The 21,567-nt window shown below is 40.1% G+C and overlaps 1 protein-coding gene across 4 annotated transcripts; it reads right to left on the bottom strand.

Moving 5' to 3' along the window:
- Nucleotides 1-1,388: 1,388 nt before the first annotated feature.
- Nucleotides 1,389-21,010, bottom strand: LOC108089925 (P protein). 4 transcript variants are annotated; one of them, XM_017188410.2, is made up of 12 exons: nucleotides 16,511-16,659; nucleotides 13,965-14,553; nucleotides 5,504-5,610; nucleotides 4,448-4,592; nucleotides 4,306-4,366; nucleotides 4,106-4,244; nucleotides 3,138-4,042; nucleotides 2,749-3,078; nucleotides 2,340-2,687; nucleotides 2,129-2,276; nucleotides 1,976-2,069; nucleotides 1,389-1,910 (listed from the first exon to the last, which is right to left on the bottom strand). In XM_017188410.2, exons 2-12 carry the CDS (start codon nucleotides 14,039-14,041, stop codon nucleotides 1,826-1,828), a joined length of 2,439 nt encoding a protein of 812 aa, XP_017043899.1. In that variant the 5' UTR covers nucleotides 14,042-14,553; nucleotides 16,511-16,659; the 3' UTR covers nucleotides 1,389-1,825. The 4 variants fall into 4 exon arrangements, with proteins under 4 accessions (XP_017043899.1, XP_017043898.1, XP_017043897.1 ...); XM_017188409.2 differs by having other exon boundaries at nucleotides 16,495-16,659; XM_017188408.2 differs by lacking the exons at nucleotides 13,965-14,553; nucleotides 16,511-16,659 and adding an exon at nucleotides 20,629-21,010.
- Nucleotides 21,011-21,567: the final 557 nt, after the last annotated feature.

The following is a 21,567-nucleotide window of genomic DNA, read 5'->3' on the forward strand; positions in this document are numbered from 1 at the left end:
GAAAGGTTGCTTCAAGGCAGCTCTGCCTTGTTTTGCTGTTCATAAAACAAAATATGAAGAAACTGAAATTATTTGAGGTGCTACATGGGCGGACTTCAGTTTATTGACGCCTACAGTGAAGATTAAGTTCAAGTGATCCACATTACAATAGGGTAACAAATGGTCCATGGATCATAGTCAAGTCAACTTAAGTTTGGAAACAAAACTCTTAGCTTCCAAATTTCGAAACCCATTTTTTATGTTGAGAGTTTTACTTTAAAGATTTGCTGGCTGGGTTTTAAAACATAAAAACACATTTATATATTTAGTTTTTAACTTTAAAAATTGCTTTCCAGTCAGTTAGGTTCATCGCACCCAGTTATTACCATAAATAACTGCCAATACCTAATTTGACGAACGCCCTAATACGAAAAAAAAACATAACATATGCTGACCAGTGAACCGCGACGTTCGTTTGCCTATCCATATCTTTTGCTTACTTTGCATAACTCGGGTCAGGTTGACATATAGTCTAGCTCGCCACGCCCCCTTTAACGACAGTCTGTCTAATTAACTAAGACGCACGTTGTTACTTTGCGTACGTACATTTGGTTTAATTGCCCTGGCGTAAAAACCAACACACATGCAGACCTGCTAAAAAATATTTATGTAATTGATATTGACTGCCTCACAAACTGATGCAGAGGAAAAAAATTAGGATTTTATCAGATTTGTTTTAAAAAAGCTTGTTTGTTGCTTCATAAAGGAAAGAAGATAGAAAACTTACCTTACATTAACTTAAAGGTGTGTTTAAGAGATTATTGAATTCAAAAATAATATATTCTTAAAAAAATAAGTTTTTTTTGTAGTGTAGAAACCAGCTTTGGCCCTGCACAAAAATAAACAAGTTGAAGCGGTCAATGGATGAGGTGCAAATAGTTTTGAAGACTGCATCTGCATAATTGTATTCGCTGCTTTCCTCTTATTCAATTGTTTACTTTGCTTTTGTAAGTCCGCGAAAAACCAAAAAATAACTAATATTAATGGAAATGTTATTAACACATGAACAAAAAGTCTTCAGGCGTTAAATTAATGGCTCATAAGCGTGTCTTCTTGTTAAAGATGCATTTTTGGTTTTTTAGATTTAAGAAAATGATAGCAAGCTTTCAGGCTGTCTTTAAACATTTATTTTCAACATCCCCATTTTTGTAGCCTTCTTTATGGCTAAAAAGATACTTGGTGTCCCAATCTAACTCTTTTCATATTGGTATCATAAAAACCAGCGAACATTAAACTGTCACAAAAACGAAATAAACATGTTTGTGTCGATTTTATTTTAAACACTTTATGTACTTACTTTTTGGTTTTATATACTCACAATACTTTTATTAACTCAACTGAAAAAAATATTTAGTATTTTATTTGTTTCGTTTTTATTTGATTCGTATTCATACATTTAACATTTAACAATTGTTTCACAGTTCAGCGACATTATTAATTGTAAATAATTAATTTATATTTATTTTAAATCTCTTAATTGTTGTTTGTTTTGTTATTTAGACTACGCACTACACTAACAACGATGTGTAAAAATAAATGTATTTTTATGTAATATTCTTCGTTTCTGTTTCTCTGTGTTTTTTTGTTTTGGTTCAGAAATAACACTTATGGCCATCGCATAAGGTATTCAATTCCCCTCTAGATTGGTGCTGTTTTCGGTTCCGAAAACACGATGAGTGGAGTGTTGAGTGTGTGGCATCTGGAACAGTTGCTGTTCGTTAGGTAACGAGGTAAAGTGCGCCTTGTTGCGAATCGACACAGTCAATTCCTAAATGGGGGCCCTTCATCAATGCCACGCGAACAGAGAGTGCGAGACGAGCAAGTAGCCCGTGGTGACTATAATGCTGCCAATCATGATTGGAAAACCAACTCTGTGGGGGTAATGAAACGTATCTAATTAGTGGAGAATCCATTCTTAAGGATATTCCGGACTTACTTGAAGAACTGCAGGAAGGTGAACTTGTAGCCATGCTGCTCAGCCACTCCTGCACAAACCACATTGGCAGAGGCTCCAATCAGAGTGCCATTCCCTAAAGGAGAATATTTAAATATTATATTGATATTATTAATTATGACTTTCGGTATTTACCTCCCAAACAGGCGCCCAAAGCCAGAGCCCAAACCAAAGGCTGCAGGGGCAGATTCAAAGTGCTATTTTGGGCCAATGATATGGTGATCTTCACCATCATCGTTGTCAGTGGGATATTGTCCACAAAAGCAGAGGCCACAGCAGAAACCTTTTCAAACGAATATTATGCATTAAACTCTGTTATCAGTAGGAATTTTATTTAAAATCTCACCCATAGTATTATCAAAATGGCCACCATCAGACGCTGATCCTCGCCCACTCCCAGGATAATGCCCTCAGTCATATTGCCGATCCACTCGATTAAACCCAACTCCGTCAGGGCCTCCATAAGAATGAATAGAGCGGCGAAGAAGAGCAACGTTGACCACTCCACACGAGCTAAGATGGCCTCCATATCCTCGATATCTGCCAGGATAATAAGGAATATGGCACCCAGCAAGGCAGTCCAACCCAAGGACAATCTTTGCAACTCCGGAACCGAATGCAAAAAGAACAAACTGATCACAAAGACCAAAGCGGCAGAGCATTTGATCAGCAGAGGCTTGTTGCGAATGGGGTACTGTAATATTTTTAAATAAATTATTAAATAAAAAATAAATATAATAAAAGAATATTCCTACCTTTGCTTGAAGATTGGCCAGAGTTTGCTGGTAATTGGGTGCCGGTTCTATAACCGCCGTCATGCGTTTCTTGAGACTTCTCTTCAAGCGGTTCACCTTTTTCATCAGGGTTTGCCTTACAAGTTCCTCATCTTTGGAATAGGCAGATAAGCTGGCAGCTGCTCGCTTCCAAACATGGATTTCGTGACGCAGCTCCTCCACCTCCGGAGAATCCTTGAACTGCAGATCACTGATGTTGCGGAACTTGAAGCGCAGTTGGATATAAGTTTGCACCATGACCAGGAGAACTCCCGGCAACATGTGCAAAGTGAAGACAGCGAAATTGACGCCCTAAAATCCGTTATTTAATATTATAATCTCTTAGGATTCAATCTAATTAAGAGTCTTACATTCTTGGATATGTAGCTATTCGAGGCAATGATGACATTGGGTGGATCTCCCACGGGAGTCAGAGCTCCTCCGATGTTCGAGTAGATGACCATGCACATGAGTATGGGCACCGGATTGAGGCACATGACCTCGCAGAGTCGTATCGTCACCGGGGTCATCAGGAGCACAGTGGTCACATTGTCCAAAAAGGACGAAAGAACAGCGGTGAAGAGGCACAGACAGTTGATCAGGGGCCACACATGTCCGTTGGTGATCTTGTAGGCATACACAGCCAGATAGTCGAAGACCCCAGTCTCCGACAGAATGGCCACCAGGATCATCATGCCGAAGAGCAGCAGCAGTGTCTCCACATCGATCCAACCCATGATGGTGGCCATCGAGGGTCGCGAATTCAGTGCAGCCAGAATGCCCACCGATAGTGTGGAGGCAATGATGGCGGCAAAGGTTCGATTGACAATCTCCCAGATGATCATCACGTAGAGTCCACAAAGGACCGCCGCCGCATAAATCACTCCATCCCGTTTGTAAATCGGAGACTCATCCACGTTCAGCTGCAGCGGCAACTCCCCTTCGATGTTGCAAGTGAACTCGAAACTCAACTCCGTGCGATTCGCCTGGGCCAACCACATGGGATCGATGGGACGCAGCTCGAAGGTTTTCTGCTTCTTCGTGTCCCGGGTGCCATCGATCAAGTCCGAATAGACCACGTCCAGTTGCCACAATTGGCTGACGTTCTGGATGTAGATCTCCAAGCCATCGCCGTCGAAGTAGCTGCGCATCACCTGAACTTGGAGAACCGGCAAAGGCACACTGTCATTGAGGGCCAACTCATTCTCCTGCAGCCTAAAAGGTCCTCGAAGGCCCAGGCCAATTCTTTGCAGACTGGAGGTGGTGATGGGAAACACTAAACAGGAGGAACAGGAATATCCATCAATTAACATATGCATATTCAATCCAATTTACTGACCTCTCGGTGAGTTATTCCTAGGAACACTGATGAGGCTCAGCTGGTCCACATGTTCGTTGTTGGACATTAAAAAGGCGGTGAAAACGCACCAGACCACCAGCAAAACGGCTATTTTGAACCAGATGAGATACTTTCGAATCTAAGTTAAAGATATAAAATGTTTATAATACTTTCTTATAAGTTATTTATAAAATACACACCACACTCTTGGCATGCGGCTCGTTTTCGTCATGCTGATCGTCGTTGTTGTTCTCCAGGTCCCTAAAAATGGCCACGGGGAATCACAGAAAACTGGTTGCACTAATTACGTAACTGACAATCGAGAGGCACAGAACTACGAACCTGCCGTCCAAAACCCTCACTTGTCCCGCCTCGTTTGTCACATTGATCCCGATCTGTGTAAAGGCCTGGTTGGCCAGCGCCGTCTCCTCGTGGTGTCCATTCTGCACCCGAACCTCCGACTCATCCGCATGCAAGGGATCGACATCTGTGTAGTGTGATTAAATTAATTTAAAAATAGTTAATCAGTGCGCGGCTGACTGGCTGATTGACTTAACCCTGAACAGAAACTGGCAAATATTTGTGCAAAAATCTACTCATTCGCTGCTCGCGGAAGGACAACTCAGGGGCAACTGCGGCGACTTCGGACAGGAATTAACTTGGCCCAGCCACCTGCCACGTGTTGGCATTATTTTATTGGCCCAGCCGCACGGTAATCGACTCGAGGCTATAAATACCCATAAATGGCCGTGAGCGAGCTGAGGGACACATTGGCCAACTGACTGATGGCTGCGGACAAGGATGCGGAAAAGGACACATTAGGAACTCGAAGGTTCCGGACACTAAATTCAGCCCTAGGGATTGGGAACTATTTTAGGCCTTATTGCTGAATTTTCTATGGTTAAACTAATACAAACAAATTGAGATTGAGATATTACCCAATTTATATTTATTCAGAAATAATTTAGAAAATAAATAACTGGGTTTATTTTTTACTTTATGTAATGTTAGAATTATTTACTTCGTAATTTACGAATAATTTGAAAGGACGAACATATTTTCGTGGGTCTATAATTTAAGGATCTCTGCCATGATTACTTTGACTTGCAATATGACACCATATGCCGGAGTAAGACTGAAACCCAGTCATTATTATAATTTCCTAAGCCCCGAAATAGTGCGTCCATGAAAACAATTGAGGCTAAGCTCGGACTTAAATTTTCGGAATGCAAATCAGGCAAAACCCGGACAATGTCAATGCCAACGCCAACGCAAATGGCAATAAAAAATTCAGCAATAATTACGGCAATAAAAAAGGTAGCAAGAGCCAGACATAAAAAAAGGAAATTATGTGATCCGGGAAGAGAGAGGGGCAGCAGGATGCCCTGGCCAACTTACCGCCATGCAGACGTTCGTGCTCCTGGCGAAAGGACGCTAAACTGGGATCCTGGCGAATGCGCTCCGGCAGAGTTCGCCAGACTTGTAAGGCACCTTCTGTTACTTCGCTGCATGTGTGGACCACCACAAGCCGAGGACCAAGAAGGCAGCAGGACCAGCAGGACGAGGGGCAGGATTTTTGTTACACATCAGGGACCAATGAAACGCACCGCCGAAAACGAGAACGAAATAAGCGGGGAATAAAGATTTAATAAGATTACCAGACTTGCGTTGGAATTTGTTTGTTCAGGTGCTTGGGCGTGGCTCGACCGCCTGCCAAAAAAAAACATTCAATAAATTTTTTAGCACATCCATATTGATTTTTCCCCTCCCACTCGGTTTCGATTCCCCAGCTCGTGTGTGCAACAATTTGTATTTATTTGATTTGACTCCTTATAAAGACTTTAAATTGAAGTTGTTTACCCTAAAAGGGGTTCCTTAAGGGACTCAGCTTTTGCTACATGAAGTGGAAACTCACTTGCGGTTGGCAAAGTGGATGAAAATCTTCTTAGCTGGGAATCTGATTGACAACAAATCTGTGAGAGCTTTTAGGACCCTGACAATAAAATCAGATTTGAGTAAATATGTTTGGCAAGTTAGTTGGCAAAAATGGATAACCAGAAATGGAAGGAAATTGAATGGGAAATGCTCGCTTATAAATACAATTTGTTTAAGTCATGTTGAGCTAACGTTAGTCAACTACTGATAAGATGAATCATCCACTTGAGATTTAGTTCCTATTAGTAATACTAAAAATAACATGATGGGGCACCCAAAAGTAACGCATCGCAAGTCACGTAGTCCGTCTGATAACTGAAAATTATGGCAATTCTTATTCTAATTTCCACACAAGCTGACCGAATTCAAAGTCAAGCTATCTTCAATACAGATTCGTAGATCTGTCAAAGAATCGCAGAGTCCAAGCTGAATTAAAGCGCAATGCCACATGCGACTGTCTGACTAACTACACAAGTCAGATTCGCTTTAAGGTCAGAGCAGCGTCGTTATCAGCGGAAAAGCCATCAGACCAAAGAAAGATGTCTATTTATACTGGCCATAAAATATTGTTTTCAGTTCCATTTCCATTTCAAATGCGAGTTTAATGACTCTCTGCCATAATTACTGGGACCCAAGCAGCTGAGGTCGGCAATTCGATGGGCCATCCCCAAACTGAGGGCAGGTTCCTTGGAAAATTCTACTTGGAGTGCATTGGGAATCGCATCACGTGTGCGGGCTAAATAAATGCAATTTATGCACTTGATTCAAGTGGCCACACAAATCTTAATTCAGTCGGCTTGACTAAATTTACTTAAGCCTGCGTTAGAACGATGAAAAGTGCTCGAAAACAGTCATAAATTATATTTACTTAAGTTTAAATTAGCTTCGCTTGATGGACGGACGCGATGTAGTCATGTCATAAACAGAAACAAAATCCGAAACAAAGACAAGACCGCCAAAGTAATGCTGACACTGATTTTCTTGACCGAACGCACACCATCGCACATTAGCTTCTATATAGCAGCTATATAGAGAACTCGGCATTTTAGCTTGAACTTGCCTCAATTGCGATACTCAGCTTAGACAGCTCTGCTTTTCACAGCTCGTGCATAAGTCATAAGATCTTTGATTGCCTCGTTTGATGAGGTGAATTGAAAGCATGAGTAAATGTGTTTAACAAGAAAAGGATTTCTGGGAACCTTAATTAAATGTAACTCCTATTTTTTGTCGTTGCCTACACGCTATAAATATTTCAAGAAGTTTTCCAAAGTTGACGCAATATCTTCCAGAATTAATCATAGCCTAGAAAGGCAATGTTTATGGTAGCTTTCCCAGCAGAAGAAAATACATTTTCACCCAGCTCGAAAAGCCTAGCCTTAAGCTGCTGTTGCCTCCTCAACGCAATGATTAAATGATTTTGTTGATGGCTCTTAATACTTTGAACAGCTACTTTATGTCACGGCTTTCATCATCTGAAGTGAAGACAAGTGTCCGTGTCAAAGATTGATTTACTCACGAGTCCACAAGAAAAGGACCCACACAAACACAGGCATTTCCTACATATAAGGAAGCAGGCTATCATTAGCAGGAGCCAAACGAGTTTTCCGCTCCACTGAAGCTCCCGACAATTTGTCGGTTTTTCATTGGATTTTACACAGATAAAAATGTGTGTCAAAATTATAGATGGAAGATATTTAAAGTTCGTTCTCCTCTGATTAACAAGTTATTCAGATGAATATTTCTTTCTGTGTAGAAAAGGTGAACATATAAAAAAACACGATGACAAGCTACTTAATGCTAGAACACCATTCATTTTGGGACACATACTCGTCCTCTTCGTATGCGTTATCCTCAGAGCTGTTGTTGTAATTGTAAGCCATCTCTGGAGGGCAAACAAAAATAGTCCAGGGGTTCAGGGGTTTCTGAAAATGTGACACTCGACAAGTATATCCGCGAAAAAATCGTTTTATTACGTAAATTGCAATACGCACACACACACTTGCGAAGTGCTTTAATACGAATGCCGAGGAAAATGTAAAATTTCCTTTGTTAATCGCATATTTTTTGTGCCGCTTGGGATAATGGGGAAAATCGAGCGAAAGAGCCGATCTTTAATTAAATAGCGGGATCGCGTTGCCTTGACCACTTGTTGCTCTTTATTGTCGCGTGCCCTTTTCGGTTCTTTTTTTTACTGCCGCCGATCGTGACTTGGATCGGGCGTATATATGCGGTCGAAAGCTCAAGCGGTACTAACTGTCGTCCGCCGTTTTTTACCCTATTTTGTAGGTTTTTAATGCAGTCGCAGTCGCAGTGGCGTCGCAGTCGCTGCGATGGGGCAGCGCTTTAAAGAAGAAGGTAAACAGAGCTCAAATAAAAATTTCCTGATATTCACATTCGCTTTTTATCACCATCATCAGTTATCTCTCGCTGACCGCGCTTTGCTCATTATTCGCATTTATGCTTTCTCTGCGGTCACTGCAAGTGCACTCAAAATCCCCCAACTAACTCGACCGATCCATCATTCTTACACTTGAAAATGTAACCCTTTGATAACCGGAATTGAAAAAAATTGGTTCTAACCCAAACAAATATATGTGCAGATTTTTTTATCTGCGGCAAAGCTAAAAGAGTAAACTGCATTTCATAATCAATTTGTTGTTGAAAAAAATTTTTTCTCTTATCCGTTCAAAATAATTTTGTAATAACATGAAAACATTGTTTAAAATGTTTAGAATTAAAAACTGGGTAGATTTATGAGTGTCTTTTTTTTAAGTGCACATTTCTTTTGTGTGGCTTAACCCCAGCATAGCTTGTTCTCCCCCTCCCACCCACAAAAGCGGTTATGTGTTATATATTTTCGGCTCCAATGAGTGCATTCTCTCTCCCTCGCTCAGTGTTTACTTTCCGCTCTCTTCCGTCATTGTTGTTATTGCTACTGGCGTTGGCTTATTTGCACTTCTTTCAATTACACTTGATTTATCACATTTGACAGTTGTTCTGCGATGCTTTTGATCTTGCGCTGCGCTACGCATAGTTTGTTGGGCGGTTAAGCACCACAGAACTAAATACAATTAGTAATGTTAATCATTAAGAATTATTATCAGCTTATCACTAATTCTACAATCTTAATCTTCCCAAGAACAAAAACTATAAGGCTTTGCTTTGTCTAGGGTGAATAAAGTGTGTAGTATTATTTCCCACCTAACATGACATTATTCACAAAAATTAATACTCATATATAAACGTACTTTAATCTAACTTTATGGATGGCGGTTCCAATTATAAATTCTATTTTAAGCCGTAACCCGATACAATTTTCATCAATTTGTTCCGCTCGTTTTAAACGATTTTATGACACGAGATGAGCTATGAGCTCGAGTCTTTTTGAGTCTGCATACTATATGTATACGGTATAGGATTATTCTGCAATTTGGCGAAAAGTCAGCTGCTCGAGGCTCAATTATTCTGTTAAGGAGCAGTGCGAATTATGAAATACTCGTAGACCGCCTAAATTGAGGGCGTATTCAGCGGGTGCTTCGCGAGGCCTTGGAGTTCAAGGGTGCCTCCAATTCGCATGCAAATTTCGTGGGCGACTTTTGAGAAATTGAGCCAAATCCGAACGCTCCCACGTGATGCGAAATTCAAAGCGTATTCTTACAATATATATTCCGGTAATTGAAAGGCACCCGAGGGAGCCGGCGCCTGTCAAAACTTTGGCAGACGCATATCAAACGAAACGAAATAAAATGATTCTGTTGAGTAAGCGGAAAATATTTTAAGCTTAAAGTATGCTACTTCCATAGTACTTTTCTACTTTTTTGGCCAACTCAACAGAACAGAATCCACCTGCTGACTCACTGACGTCACAGGTGTGCTTGCCAAGTTTGCATAATGCGGCAGGTAATGTAATACTTTTCCACCCATAGATTAGAAAATCCAGACCGTCCAGGGCCACAATTGCAATCCGACACCGCCAGCAACGGCCAGCTAATGAGATAGCCATAGCCATTCCGCAGCTTGGCTAATGAAAAAGGTCTCCAAGCATGAAGAATAAAGCACTTTATATCGCCGACCGTGTTGACCCAAGCTGTCTGTCTCCAAAGTGCCACAAGTGTTTGCCGTGGCCGAGGGAAATGCAATTTAATTGAAACGAGAGTGCGATCTCGGGGGTTTCGCATTACATTCGAGCGCCGAGCTAACAGCCATGGCATTGAAATCGAAATGAAAACATAAATCGAAGGGTAAGTGGAGCGCCAGTTGTCGCCGTTTAAGCGTGATATGCGCACTTCCAACGGCTAATTGCCGATGGGGCACGCCCCTTCGGAGTCCGATTGGATTTTTTTCAGAGTGCCATTTAATCCGACAATTGGATTAATTTGCAATACATTTCGAAAGGTGGCACGGCGGCTAGTACACGTAAATAAAATAATTTAGTTTGCAAGTTTATTGATTAAACATATACTTTTATACCTCCAATTGAATAACGATAAAATAGGGAAATATTGTTTTTGTAAATTTCATTTCATCAACACATAGAAACTTATTTTCAATTTATTGAGTTTCTATTACAGTGCATTTTAGCAATTAGTGTTAATTTCAAGTTGAATGAGCTTATTGTTCATTTGTAAACGACAAAGCAATTACTTCTAAGTAATTTACCTATGCACTTTTCCAGCCATCTCAATTATGACAAACCAATACAACGTCATTCTGTCAGTCTGTTCAATCGATTTTCCTTTGTGTTCTGATTAAAGAAATATTTGGTCGTCCCGCTCTTTAAAAATAAATTTCTAAAAATAACTTATCAATTTATAAATATTTCCGAAAGATAATAGAGTTCAGCTGGTTGAGCGGCGAAGCAATTGAAAGTGCACGCACTTTTTCCGTTTGATAAATTAAATGAACACGCGCTCATCAAACCGCTTGGCTCTTATGTTGGGATATATATTAAATCAACTCAAACTTGCTTAAGTAAGCCGCACTCACACAGATACTCACACACACATGCGTCATATGTGTAGAGAGATGAGGCTATATAGGTCATTGTGCGACAATGTTGATAACGAAATTACAGACCCGAAAAAACGTAATTTCGTCCAGTCGGTCATTCCGTTGGACCTCTTCCCCTTTCTTCTTCTTTATTTTTTGTGTACACAAATAAAAATGTATCTATACAAAATATAATAAAATATATATTCTTTAGAATCAAAGTTTTTAAAATTTTTCTGTGAGTCTTGATTAAAACACACAAAGAGTTTTGAGCAGGGTTTTCTTTCTTCTGCTTGAAAATGTTCTTCGTAGTTAAACATTTTGTATTTTTGTCTTCAGATTTTTTTGCAGTGCAATCTCTTCCCTTTCCCGTTTCGCTAGTGGGCATGTCATTCATGTGGCGCTTTCAAAGCGACACGCTTCATTAATTTTGAGAAAATTGAAAGCCTGAAACCGCTCGGCACTCAGCGTTTGGCGTTTGGCGATTCGCATGTGGAGCGACTTTAAGTCTTATTTTTAAATCAAGCAGCGGAGGGTGGCAGGCCTCGATTAGCAAGTTAAATCTTTCGCCGCCGGTATTTTTCCATTGCGAAAAATGCGAGTTAATTAATTGAAAACGCGACGTGGCCTGAGTCTCTAGAAGAATACAGCTGCTCCGCAGCAGAGTGGCAAATGGCACACGTTCCTAATGGGCTCATAGTCACACGTTTCGACGACGCCTCCATAAATCGAACTGTGACTGAGAATGGCCATTTTGCCAAGGGCAGGGCTAACTGATGGGTGGTGAGGGGGTGGAAAATGGGGAAGGGGAAACCCCACCGCAAAGGTTCAGTTTGCAGCCGAGAGTCGTATGCAAATTGCTCGCATAGCAGGAGAGCTAGCTGGTTTACATTTGCATTTTTAATTTCCACATACTTAAAGTTTACTCTGTAATAATTGAGTAAATCAAATAGCAGTATTAGAATATTTGATTTTTTGCCAGGGGGCTTGTACTTGCCTTATTAGTATTCGGATTATGTGATGTTTGTACACTAATCTCTTCTGGGTAAGTGTTTATTTATAGGAATTGAATAATAGAGTTAAGTCATATCTGATTGAATTGTTTGCACATTGATTTTACTTACAAATTAAACATCGCTTTTAACTTTTGGCTTAAAATGTTTCTGCTGTTCCTAAGACTCGTGTACTTTTTTTTACTTCTTCAGACCTTTTCTTTGTCTTTCGTGGCAAGTGTCAACTGCAGTGTTCTAACCCAATTTTAGCATTAAATGTTTTAATTATTCATGTGCCACGTTTATGGCCCTCGTCGTCGTCACTTCTCAGAAACACACATCCTGGCGGGTTCATAATCACATTTTGAATGAGCTTAGAACAATGCAGAATCGGAGGGCTGAGACTTGGCCAGAATTTGACCTTGGCTGCGTGGACGAGGTCGTAGTCGTAATTCGCATTATGTGAAAGAATTTTTACTTTTGGCTGACCCACATTTAAGGCGGGGTGGCGGTGTTAATGGCTTATTTTAAAACGCGGACTAGACCACGGGGCGGATGAGCAACGCCCGACTGCTTAAATTACGCATACGCAGAGTTGGTTTCGGTCCTGCAGCCAACGTTTGTCTGTACCCCAAAAAAGGAACAGGCAAACAAATTGAAAATTAATTGCAGAATAATTTGCCTAAAAGTAGAACTCAGTTTTTGCCTCGTTTTTGGACTTTGTTGATTTTCCTGCCGGCCATTTGATCAAACAAATTAATTAGTATTTGTCTTGGGCCTTCTCCTATTTCTTGCTCCCTGCCGAAAAAAATGAAAATGTCGGGCACGTTGCAAGGACACTTGAGGACCCAAACAGCACGCCTCACTTGACAGGCCGATTGATGGATTTTGCCGAATGCCAATACCTGATTCTATGAAATATGCTTACCAATTTCTTTTCCAATTCAATGAAGTGTTCCCTATTGAAACATTAATGGCGACGGAAACAGGATTCGCCACATTTGTCCCTTGTTTTTGGCAAACGGAAATTAAATGTCTGACATTAATTTCTTTCTTGTTTTTCTCGTTTTCGGTCGACACATGTTGCTGCCATTCAAGGGAAAATTAGACCCATACACGATTGCATGTTTATGTTTATGTTGTGGTCGAGACGGCCACCGGAACAGCCTTCTATCCGCCAGAGTTTCAGGCACGTGCCTCTGGCTGGGACATAAGAAACCCATATAAACATATGAACATACGAGCATGGGAATTCTGCATTAGCAGATGTAACACAAAACAGGTCTCGCCCCATGAACTTTGGCATCTTGGAGCGGAGCGAGTGGCAATCTTGTAATGGCAAAGGTTCAAAGGGAAACTTTAACTAAGCGAAATGGGGAATAAAACTCATACGAGTTCATAACCATAGCAAAGTCTTCACTTTAATATGCTTGAGCAGGGAAAAATTTCAAGTAGGAAGCGCTTGACTTTTGAAATGTTTTGTTGTGTATTTTAAAAGAAGAATTACAACTTTTGACATTTTAAGCTGCTTACTTGCTCATAAGTTATTCATTAAGTAAAGCAATGAATTAATGAAAGCAATAATTGATTTTATCAGCTCTATTTATAAGCTGCTTACGATTTGTATTTGACGATTGTTATTTTAATATTTGATGTTAGTGGAAGCATATAGCTCTTAATATGATTTAAACAATATTAAATATTGATAATATATTTACTTGGGCTTGAATTTTTTAAAATATAAAAAAAAAACGTATTATTGTTTCTTTGAACTTTTGCTAGGGAAACTTATTGTCTTTGATGATCTTAACACAACCTCACAGACCATGACAAACAATTTTCGTTTTCTTGGTAATTCAATTAGATGTAATTCAAGTGGTATTTTGTCGAGGCATTTCTTGCTATAATATTTACAATATTAATTAATTGCCAGCTTGACTTACTTTGGCTGTGGGAACCTGTCGCTTTTGGTGGACGCCTGTCGGTGGAACCACAGGCGCTTGGACACCTTCACCCGCATCTTGAAGGGCCAGTGGTTCTTGCGCTTCTTGTGGATGCTGGGCACCCTGCCACTGCCACTGCCACTCCCACTGCCACGCCCACTGTGGCGCCGCGATATCGTGGTTGATGCGGCAGTGTGACCCACTGTGCCGGATTCCGTCGTCTTGCTGCTGTTGATGTTGTTGTTGCTTAAGTTGTTGTTGATGTTGTTGTTGTTGTTGCTGAGGGGCTGGTGGGTGGCAGTGGGCGGTGGGCTGGGCGCAGCGTGAACCCGAACGGGCGCAATTTTGACCGGTTTGGGAGCGTGTTAATTTAATAAGGACGACGATGACGTCTAGACGCGACTTTGACTTTAACTTGATGTTTTGATTAGTGTAAACCCTTATCTATTAATACTAATTATTATCGCAAATCACAAGTTTTTTGTTTAAAATACGCAGGTTTAGGCCTTTCTCTTGTACATCTTGATGTAGTATAGGGTTTTGTGCCTTCGCTTCATATAAACGAATCACGCATACGCAGTGTTGGCTCCTGGCGGTAAATAATTTGATGAATACAAAATTCCAGCTGCTCTCCCCGAAAAGTTCATGGTTGCGTCACGCAGGGCAGGGATTAATTATTCAGGGTCCAGAGTGACGAAAATAGTCGCCTGATAGACAGGGCTCGGCCGATGCCTAATTGGGAATCAATATTCGTTTAGTTTCCCATGGCCTCATTTCATCTATCAGCGAAATCAGTTGGCACATCAAAAACCGAATCGAAAGGGACGAAAGGGATGGTCACGTACGTCATCGAGTGCGGTTCATGGAGCACGTTCCATCGGTTGATTTCCGATGTGTTTACTATATGTTTTTATCCTCCCCGCATTAATTTCTATTTAATTATGGTGCTTGCTGCTAATTAGTCGGAGTTAATTTGCATACATTAAACAATTTAGAAAGGCGCGTAATTAAAAACCCTGCCCAGGCACATTTCAAATTATGGCAGGCCATCTGGGGGATTTGGCCGAAATGCGGGTCAAATGCAAAGCAGACACGTGTGAAGGTCTCACTTCGTTGAATGTTCTACGCAAAAAAAAAGTAAATAAAATGGTGCCCAAAATATCCTGTGCGTTAAGCGGAAATTGCCTTCAAAGATATGTCACCGTTTGGGGCCAGGATATTTATATATATTTGGCAAAAAATGTTTGCAGATACATAAATGTGTCAACAAGGTGGATAAGCCATCTCTGTTTGTGTTGGGCATGGAAAATACAAAACAATTTTAGAAAATTAGGCTCTAGGAATTTGCTTCCATTAAAAATATTAAAATATGTATTTCCATTTCGTTCAAAATTTTAAAGGAGTGAAACAATTTTGCTGTGTTTTCTCATGTTATTAAAATAAACTTTTATATTTGTACATCCATTAATTGATTTTAATCAAGTATAATTACGCGCTCAGAACCCATTTAACCCGAGGGCTAAATTCACAGAATTTTCCATGTTTTCACAGTAAAACTTTTCGCTTCCTGGCTAAGGGCCTAAAATTCCTTTGGCAAATTAACGCCACAAAAGTTTTTGGCATACAGAAGCCTCTAGCAATCACTTAAAATTTATTTGAGTTGTCCTTAAAAGCCAAGAGAAATTGGCTCGAGCTCATAAATGTTGCTCTAGCCTTTGGAGCAGGGGAAAAGTGACGGATAGGATATGTTTTGTTGGGACACGCATATCTAGACTGCTATGAATATTTAAAATGAGTGTCAAGAAAAGTTTGCAAAGCTTTAAAAACTAACATAAAAGCCAGACACGTTTGGGTTTGCATTTTTGTGTTGCCTACTTTTGTGGGCGCTCATCCAAATTACTTTCGGTTTCCGTTTTCATTTTCCCACAAGATGATGTTATACTGACGAATCAATTTGTCCTGATGACTATATTACTTTTTTGCGTGGCCTGTCAGTGGTCAATTATTGATTGGGTTGGGCCAGAAGGTGCGACCCCGAATATCATCCATAAATTATGAAATATTTGCCAGCCACTGATAGCCCAACATTTTGTAAAGGACCTGGTGGCATGCCATCGAGTTTGAATGTTTAATCACGATTTTGTAAATACCAGATGGGGTGCTTCCCACATAGAATATGCGTGGGTGAATCCTGGGGAATCCTTGGACTCATTTCCATACACGAACTGCAGTCACCAGACGCTAACCAATTACTCAGAAAGTCAGAAACAGAAGCAGACTAATTACCTACGCTTAATGCAAAGAAATTGCTCTTTCAGTATTTTTTTTTTTTTTTGGGGACCGCCTAATGAGCAAAATTATCTTGAGGTAATAAGAAACTGGAAATAGGATAGGGCCGAATGCCCGTGGAACAAAGAAAAAATTTCCATAATTAAATGTGCCTTTATCTTTTTTCCATCTCTCGCCGCTGCATTCGCAACCCTGAACTCCCAGGTAGAATTACTTGGTTTCTTTGTAAGAAAATTCTTACTTAACGATGAGCTCACTTTAAGTTAGTATATTATATATTTGAGTACGCGTTATTTGTGCATTCGGTGATTTGAGTTTTATTTAATTTATCTCCTTTGTTTGCCACTCGAACGCGTTTTGCGGACAAAGTCGCACGTCCGTTTCGAGCGAAAGTTGTAAACTGAATAAATCTGCGGGCTCGGTGCCGCGTTCCTAGTTATTTCAGCCGGTTACTGCCGATTCCGATGCCGATGCCGCTGCCTCTGCCTCTGCTACTGCTTCTGGCTCGGCCGATGCCATATAGCGGTATAGCTAAAGCCGCTGATACCGATACTTCGTGCGTCGCCGATGTCGCAGCTGTTTTCGGTTGAATGGCGCATTGAAAGCGCCCCGGCAATTGAATGGAACCCGTGGCTTTCAATAGCTGTTGAATGCCTCTGTTTTCGGGGGCTTTGTTGCCGCTGGAACTGGTCGAATTCCAGTGGCCAACAACTTGAACTTGAGGCTTTTAGGCTAGTTAGATTTGAAGGCGGCTGAAAATGCCTGTCTGTTTGTTTGTTTACTTAGGAAGAAAGTCCCTTTTGCCCCTAAGTATAATTGTTATTTGTAATAGAAATAATCTAATTAAAAATAACTTTAAGTTGATTTGGATTTAAGTCTGGTTGGGCACAAAACTGTTTTATTGCGGAACTAACTCATATCTAAATATAAATCTAATAATACTTCCCTTGGGATATCAAAAGATAGAGGGGAAACTCCCTTGCGTCCCTATTTGTTATACATATTAATTATTTACTTGTACACGATAAAATTAAAGGCATTTTCTAAGAGCACCAAAATTGTATGACTCTTAGATTATTTAGTGTTGATAAAAAATAATAAATATTTCTCATTTTACTGTTAAATTAAGCATCATGCAGGGCCAATGTTACTGATAAATTTGTGGTGATTCAACACTCCATTTAGTGCACAAAAACCCTGCCTAGTCATTTGTTTACACCGGCCTAAGCTTGCTAATTGAACCATCAGAATATAATAGAACTAATCAAGAGATTTATTGTTGTTGAGCTTTGGAAATCGTCCGCGAGCAACAAGTCGAGCAATTAGTACAAATTTAAAACACTTGTCATAAAACCTAAAAATAGTCATGCAAATAGCAACGAAGTTAGGCGAGAATCTCGCCGAAAGCTCTCGAGTCTTCCTCAAAACGAAAGTGAAATCTGCAAAAAAAAAAGCAGAAGCAGATTTATCAAATTTAAGGCCGACGCTTGTTTATTTATAGGCCAAAGATGATAAATCCCAGCGAGGCTTCCAATTCCAACTACACTCGTATAGACGACCACGCGCTTCGCTGATTTGCATGTGTGTTTGTGTGCCACATTTTACTGTGTGTTATGGGCAGACAAAAGGCGAATTTATCAAGCGGGCCATGCAAACAGCTTCTTCTGATGTGCCCCAGCTCAATCTTCTCGATTTCAACTCGAAATCCCAAAACCAAAACCCATGCCACTGACAATGAAACGAGAGGCAGGCAAACACACTCCAAGGAGCACAAAGTGAACTCGTGTATATTAGTTCTCGTCAGCAGCAGTTTGACGTTTGGGCGGCTTTAAAGCTTAATATTTACGCTCTTTTATTTCGCAATTTTCCTCACCCACATTCAATAGAACGATGATAATAATAATGCTGATGAACGGCCATATTCAGAATGAGACGCAATAGGTGTGTTCTCCGTACTTTTTCCAATAGTAATTCTGTCTTGGCTCAAGGTCTCCCAGGTTTATCCATCTGAACGATAAGGTGAGTTGGGTGTTGCCAATGCGAGATTAAGTGGGTTAAGTTTTATTCCACTTTTATACAGCTACTGGTGTTGGCTTGGTATGAATTAAATTCTACAACAGTAAATCCATTCCCATATGAACACCATTCAAGTTCAAGGAATTTAAATTATAACTTAATAACCCTCCGTTGCAAGGCGCAGAGTTTTGCCACTTTAATATTCCCTACCCCGCTGGGCTATTATTAAGTAAATCCCATATAATAATAACAACTTATACATAATTCATTTCCACTCAATTGTGTCGGCAAGGTTGGCCCCCAAAGAAATGTACATAGACACACATACTCGTACCTTGTATCTATGGTACATATATGCAAGCCGGAACTTTTACAGCCCCTAAGCTCATCCCTTGGCAACGGAAAACGGAAAAGTATTTACAGTTTGACAGAAAATGTGCGCGGAAAGCCCTCGGGTTGGGGAATAGGTATCGCCACTTTCCCTCGCCACCGGAACTACGACAAGTTTCCACAAAACAACACACATGTGGAACACCGCAAACCGCCTTACACCAAGTTCATGTCATCATGACGCCAAATAAACTTGGGTTTGATGGTTCTGCCGGGATCACGTGGTTCTGCCAAACAACTTTTCCAATGTGTGTCAGAATGTCGAAAATAATGGCCGGCCACATCAAAGTGTTCAGCTGTCAATGCCAAGGCCGTTAATCAGCCTTCAACTTTTCACTTCTAACCCTTTCTGAATGTCCGACTAATGGTCATAAACTATTGAATTTGTCTGAAGGCTTTAATCGATGTACAACAGGTAATTAAATGCTATCTTATGCATTAATGCAAATTAATGAGAACTTATATGCATACATCAGTTCCTGAATTCTTTTATTTGCCAAGACTCACTGAATACAACAAGTTAATAAAAAATAATTATGTAAATAACAAGTGCTTATATAATGGTGCTAGCTTCAGGTTTGCTTGTCAATAATATGTGATAGAATTATAGGGTGTCTTTTAAAACTAAAGAATATAATATAAACAAATGCACACAATAAAAAATATATTATATGAAAAAAAAATTATAGAACTATATGACCAGTTAGAATATTTAATGGTTTTTGTTTTTAATTCACCACACTCTGTAATTTATGAGTACCCCCTACATTACAACAAACTTAAACTGCGTTATAGTCCAGAGAACTCAGTGATTTACAATCTCAAGTTTTCCCTTTAATTGTTAATTAACAAGGCGGAACTTTTAATTGAAGACCAACTGTGGATGTAATTCTCATTACACTAGCTTTCCACTCCACTGATAATGCTCAGCTATTTGTGTGTGGGAGTGTGTGCATTAATTTGAATACGACACTTGTTTATAGCGCCATTAATTACGGAGCAGATGAGAGAGGGTAACTACATGGCTGGGATATGGTATGTGCTATATGGTATATGGTATCACGAACAGCTGCGGAGGCTGCTGAATCACGTATTTGCCAACGGAAATCGAGAACTATAAATATAATGCGAAGCAAGTCAATATTCATTCTCCATTGTTTATTAATAATATTTTCCCAGTCTCTTTGTACTTTAGCTAATTCACACGTGTCCAAGGTATTACATTGGTAATTATCCACAAAGCAATATCGAATGATAGTTCCCAGAAGCGAAATGCTGAAACAAAAGATTGGCTCAAGTTGGAAATGTGTCTATGCCAACTATTCTAAGAATTATTTCCGCGAAATCAGAAGGCTTGTGTCTAGAACAACAAAAGCTGGATGTCATTGAGTAATTGAAGTGTGAGTTGTAACCGCAATCTAAGCAGAACACTCGTGTTAGAAAAATCCCCATCAAAACACAAACAAGACTTATTTCAATCCAGAATAAATTTCAATATATTTTATTGAAAAACAAAGAAAAATTACCAAGTTCTGAGAAACCACATACATCACTCAGCTGGATTTGTCCTATTGTTTTTTCAACAAATTAGTGTTAATACCCAAATACAAATTATTTATTTAGGAAGGCGGACCAATATCATTGTGTTGCCTAACTAAAAAACAAACACATTGTAATCAATCTTAATGGAAGGCATCTGTTGCGATTCCCAGCGACTTAAATTCCATAAAATCTCGACCAAATTGATTTCTTTCAAAAAAACAAACAAAAGCGTTATTAAGAAGCTTAGCGGGACATTAAAAGGAAAGTTTTCGGGGCCACCATCTCCTTGACCACAATTAAATGTCAGGCTAATGAGAAAACGGAAGCGAACAAATAAACAAACAGCAAAGGAGCCCCCTGGGCGTATACTTAATATAGAAATAAGCTGGCCACCCGGGGCGTATACTTGATTCGCCTTGTTGCTTACGATTTGCTTCGTTGCTTTGCATTCAGATGCAGCCAACTGATGATCTCCTGCAGCTTCGAGTGCCGCTCCTCATCCTCGTCCTGGTCGTCGTCCTCGTCGCCGGGTTGCAAGTGGTACGGATCCTGAGAGTGGTCGGTTATCATGAAGGTGGGTTTACTGTATCCATAGGGCGATGTCATTTCTGCTCACAAACCAGCAAAAAAAAACCAACACAATTCTTGCGAAATTTCGTACACTTGTCACATCTTTATTGGCCTTCGGGGCGGGACAAAAGGCGGACTTAGTCTAAGTCAATTTCCAATTTTCACTTTATTCCTTGACGCAAATTAATTAAAATTCAGTCAGTCGTTTGGGGCTGACTTTCCCGGTCGCGGCTGCCATAAAACTGCTGGCAGGCCACTCTCCACATAGCGGACCCGTCGGGTCACCACCTCCTCCTCCGCCATTCCCTCGTGGCCATTTGCTCGAGAACTTGAAATACAATTTACCTATGGAACGAGCGCTGTTTGGAAAGCGTGGAAAGCGCAGCAGCAGCAGCAGCCGCGGCAGAGAAAATAAACAGCAACAACCACCCGAGGAAATCCCTTGTTGCTATTCTATTTTGTCTTGTTCTCATTTATTGACCAGCGTTTGTCTTTCTATATACTGTATACGCATTATATACACACTCATATGCGGATGTACTGGCCAACATTGAACTTGGCAATGGCCAGTCTCAAGAATTATTTACGATTGTTTGTGCTTTTCTCACCAAGGTGCATTTAAAATAGGTGTTAAAATCACCAATTGTAAAATTAATTTTCTATTCTCCATTAAACGCTTGATTAATTTTTACAATTTCCCCCACTTTGTATTCATAAATAAATCTAAAATTAGTTTATTTTTCACGACACTACATATGCAACCTTGAGAGGCCCCCAAATTTTTGTTAATATCCAT

Source organism: Drosophila ficusphila, unplaced genomic scaffold (genome assembly GCF_018152265.1).
Source record: "Drosophila ficusphila isolate 14025-0441.05 unplaced genomic scaffold, ASM1815226v1 contig_412, whole genome shotgun sequence".
NCBI classification, from domain to species: Eukaryota; Metazoa; Arthropoda; class Insecta; order Diptera; family Drosophilidae; genus Drosophila; species Drosophila ficusphila.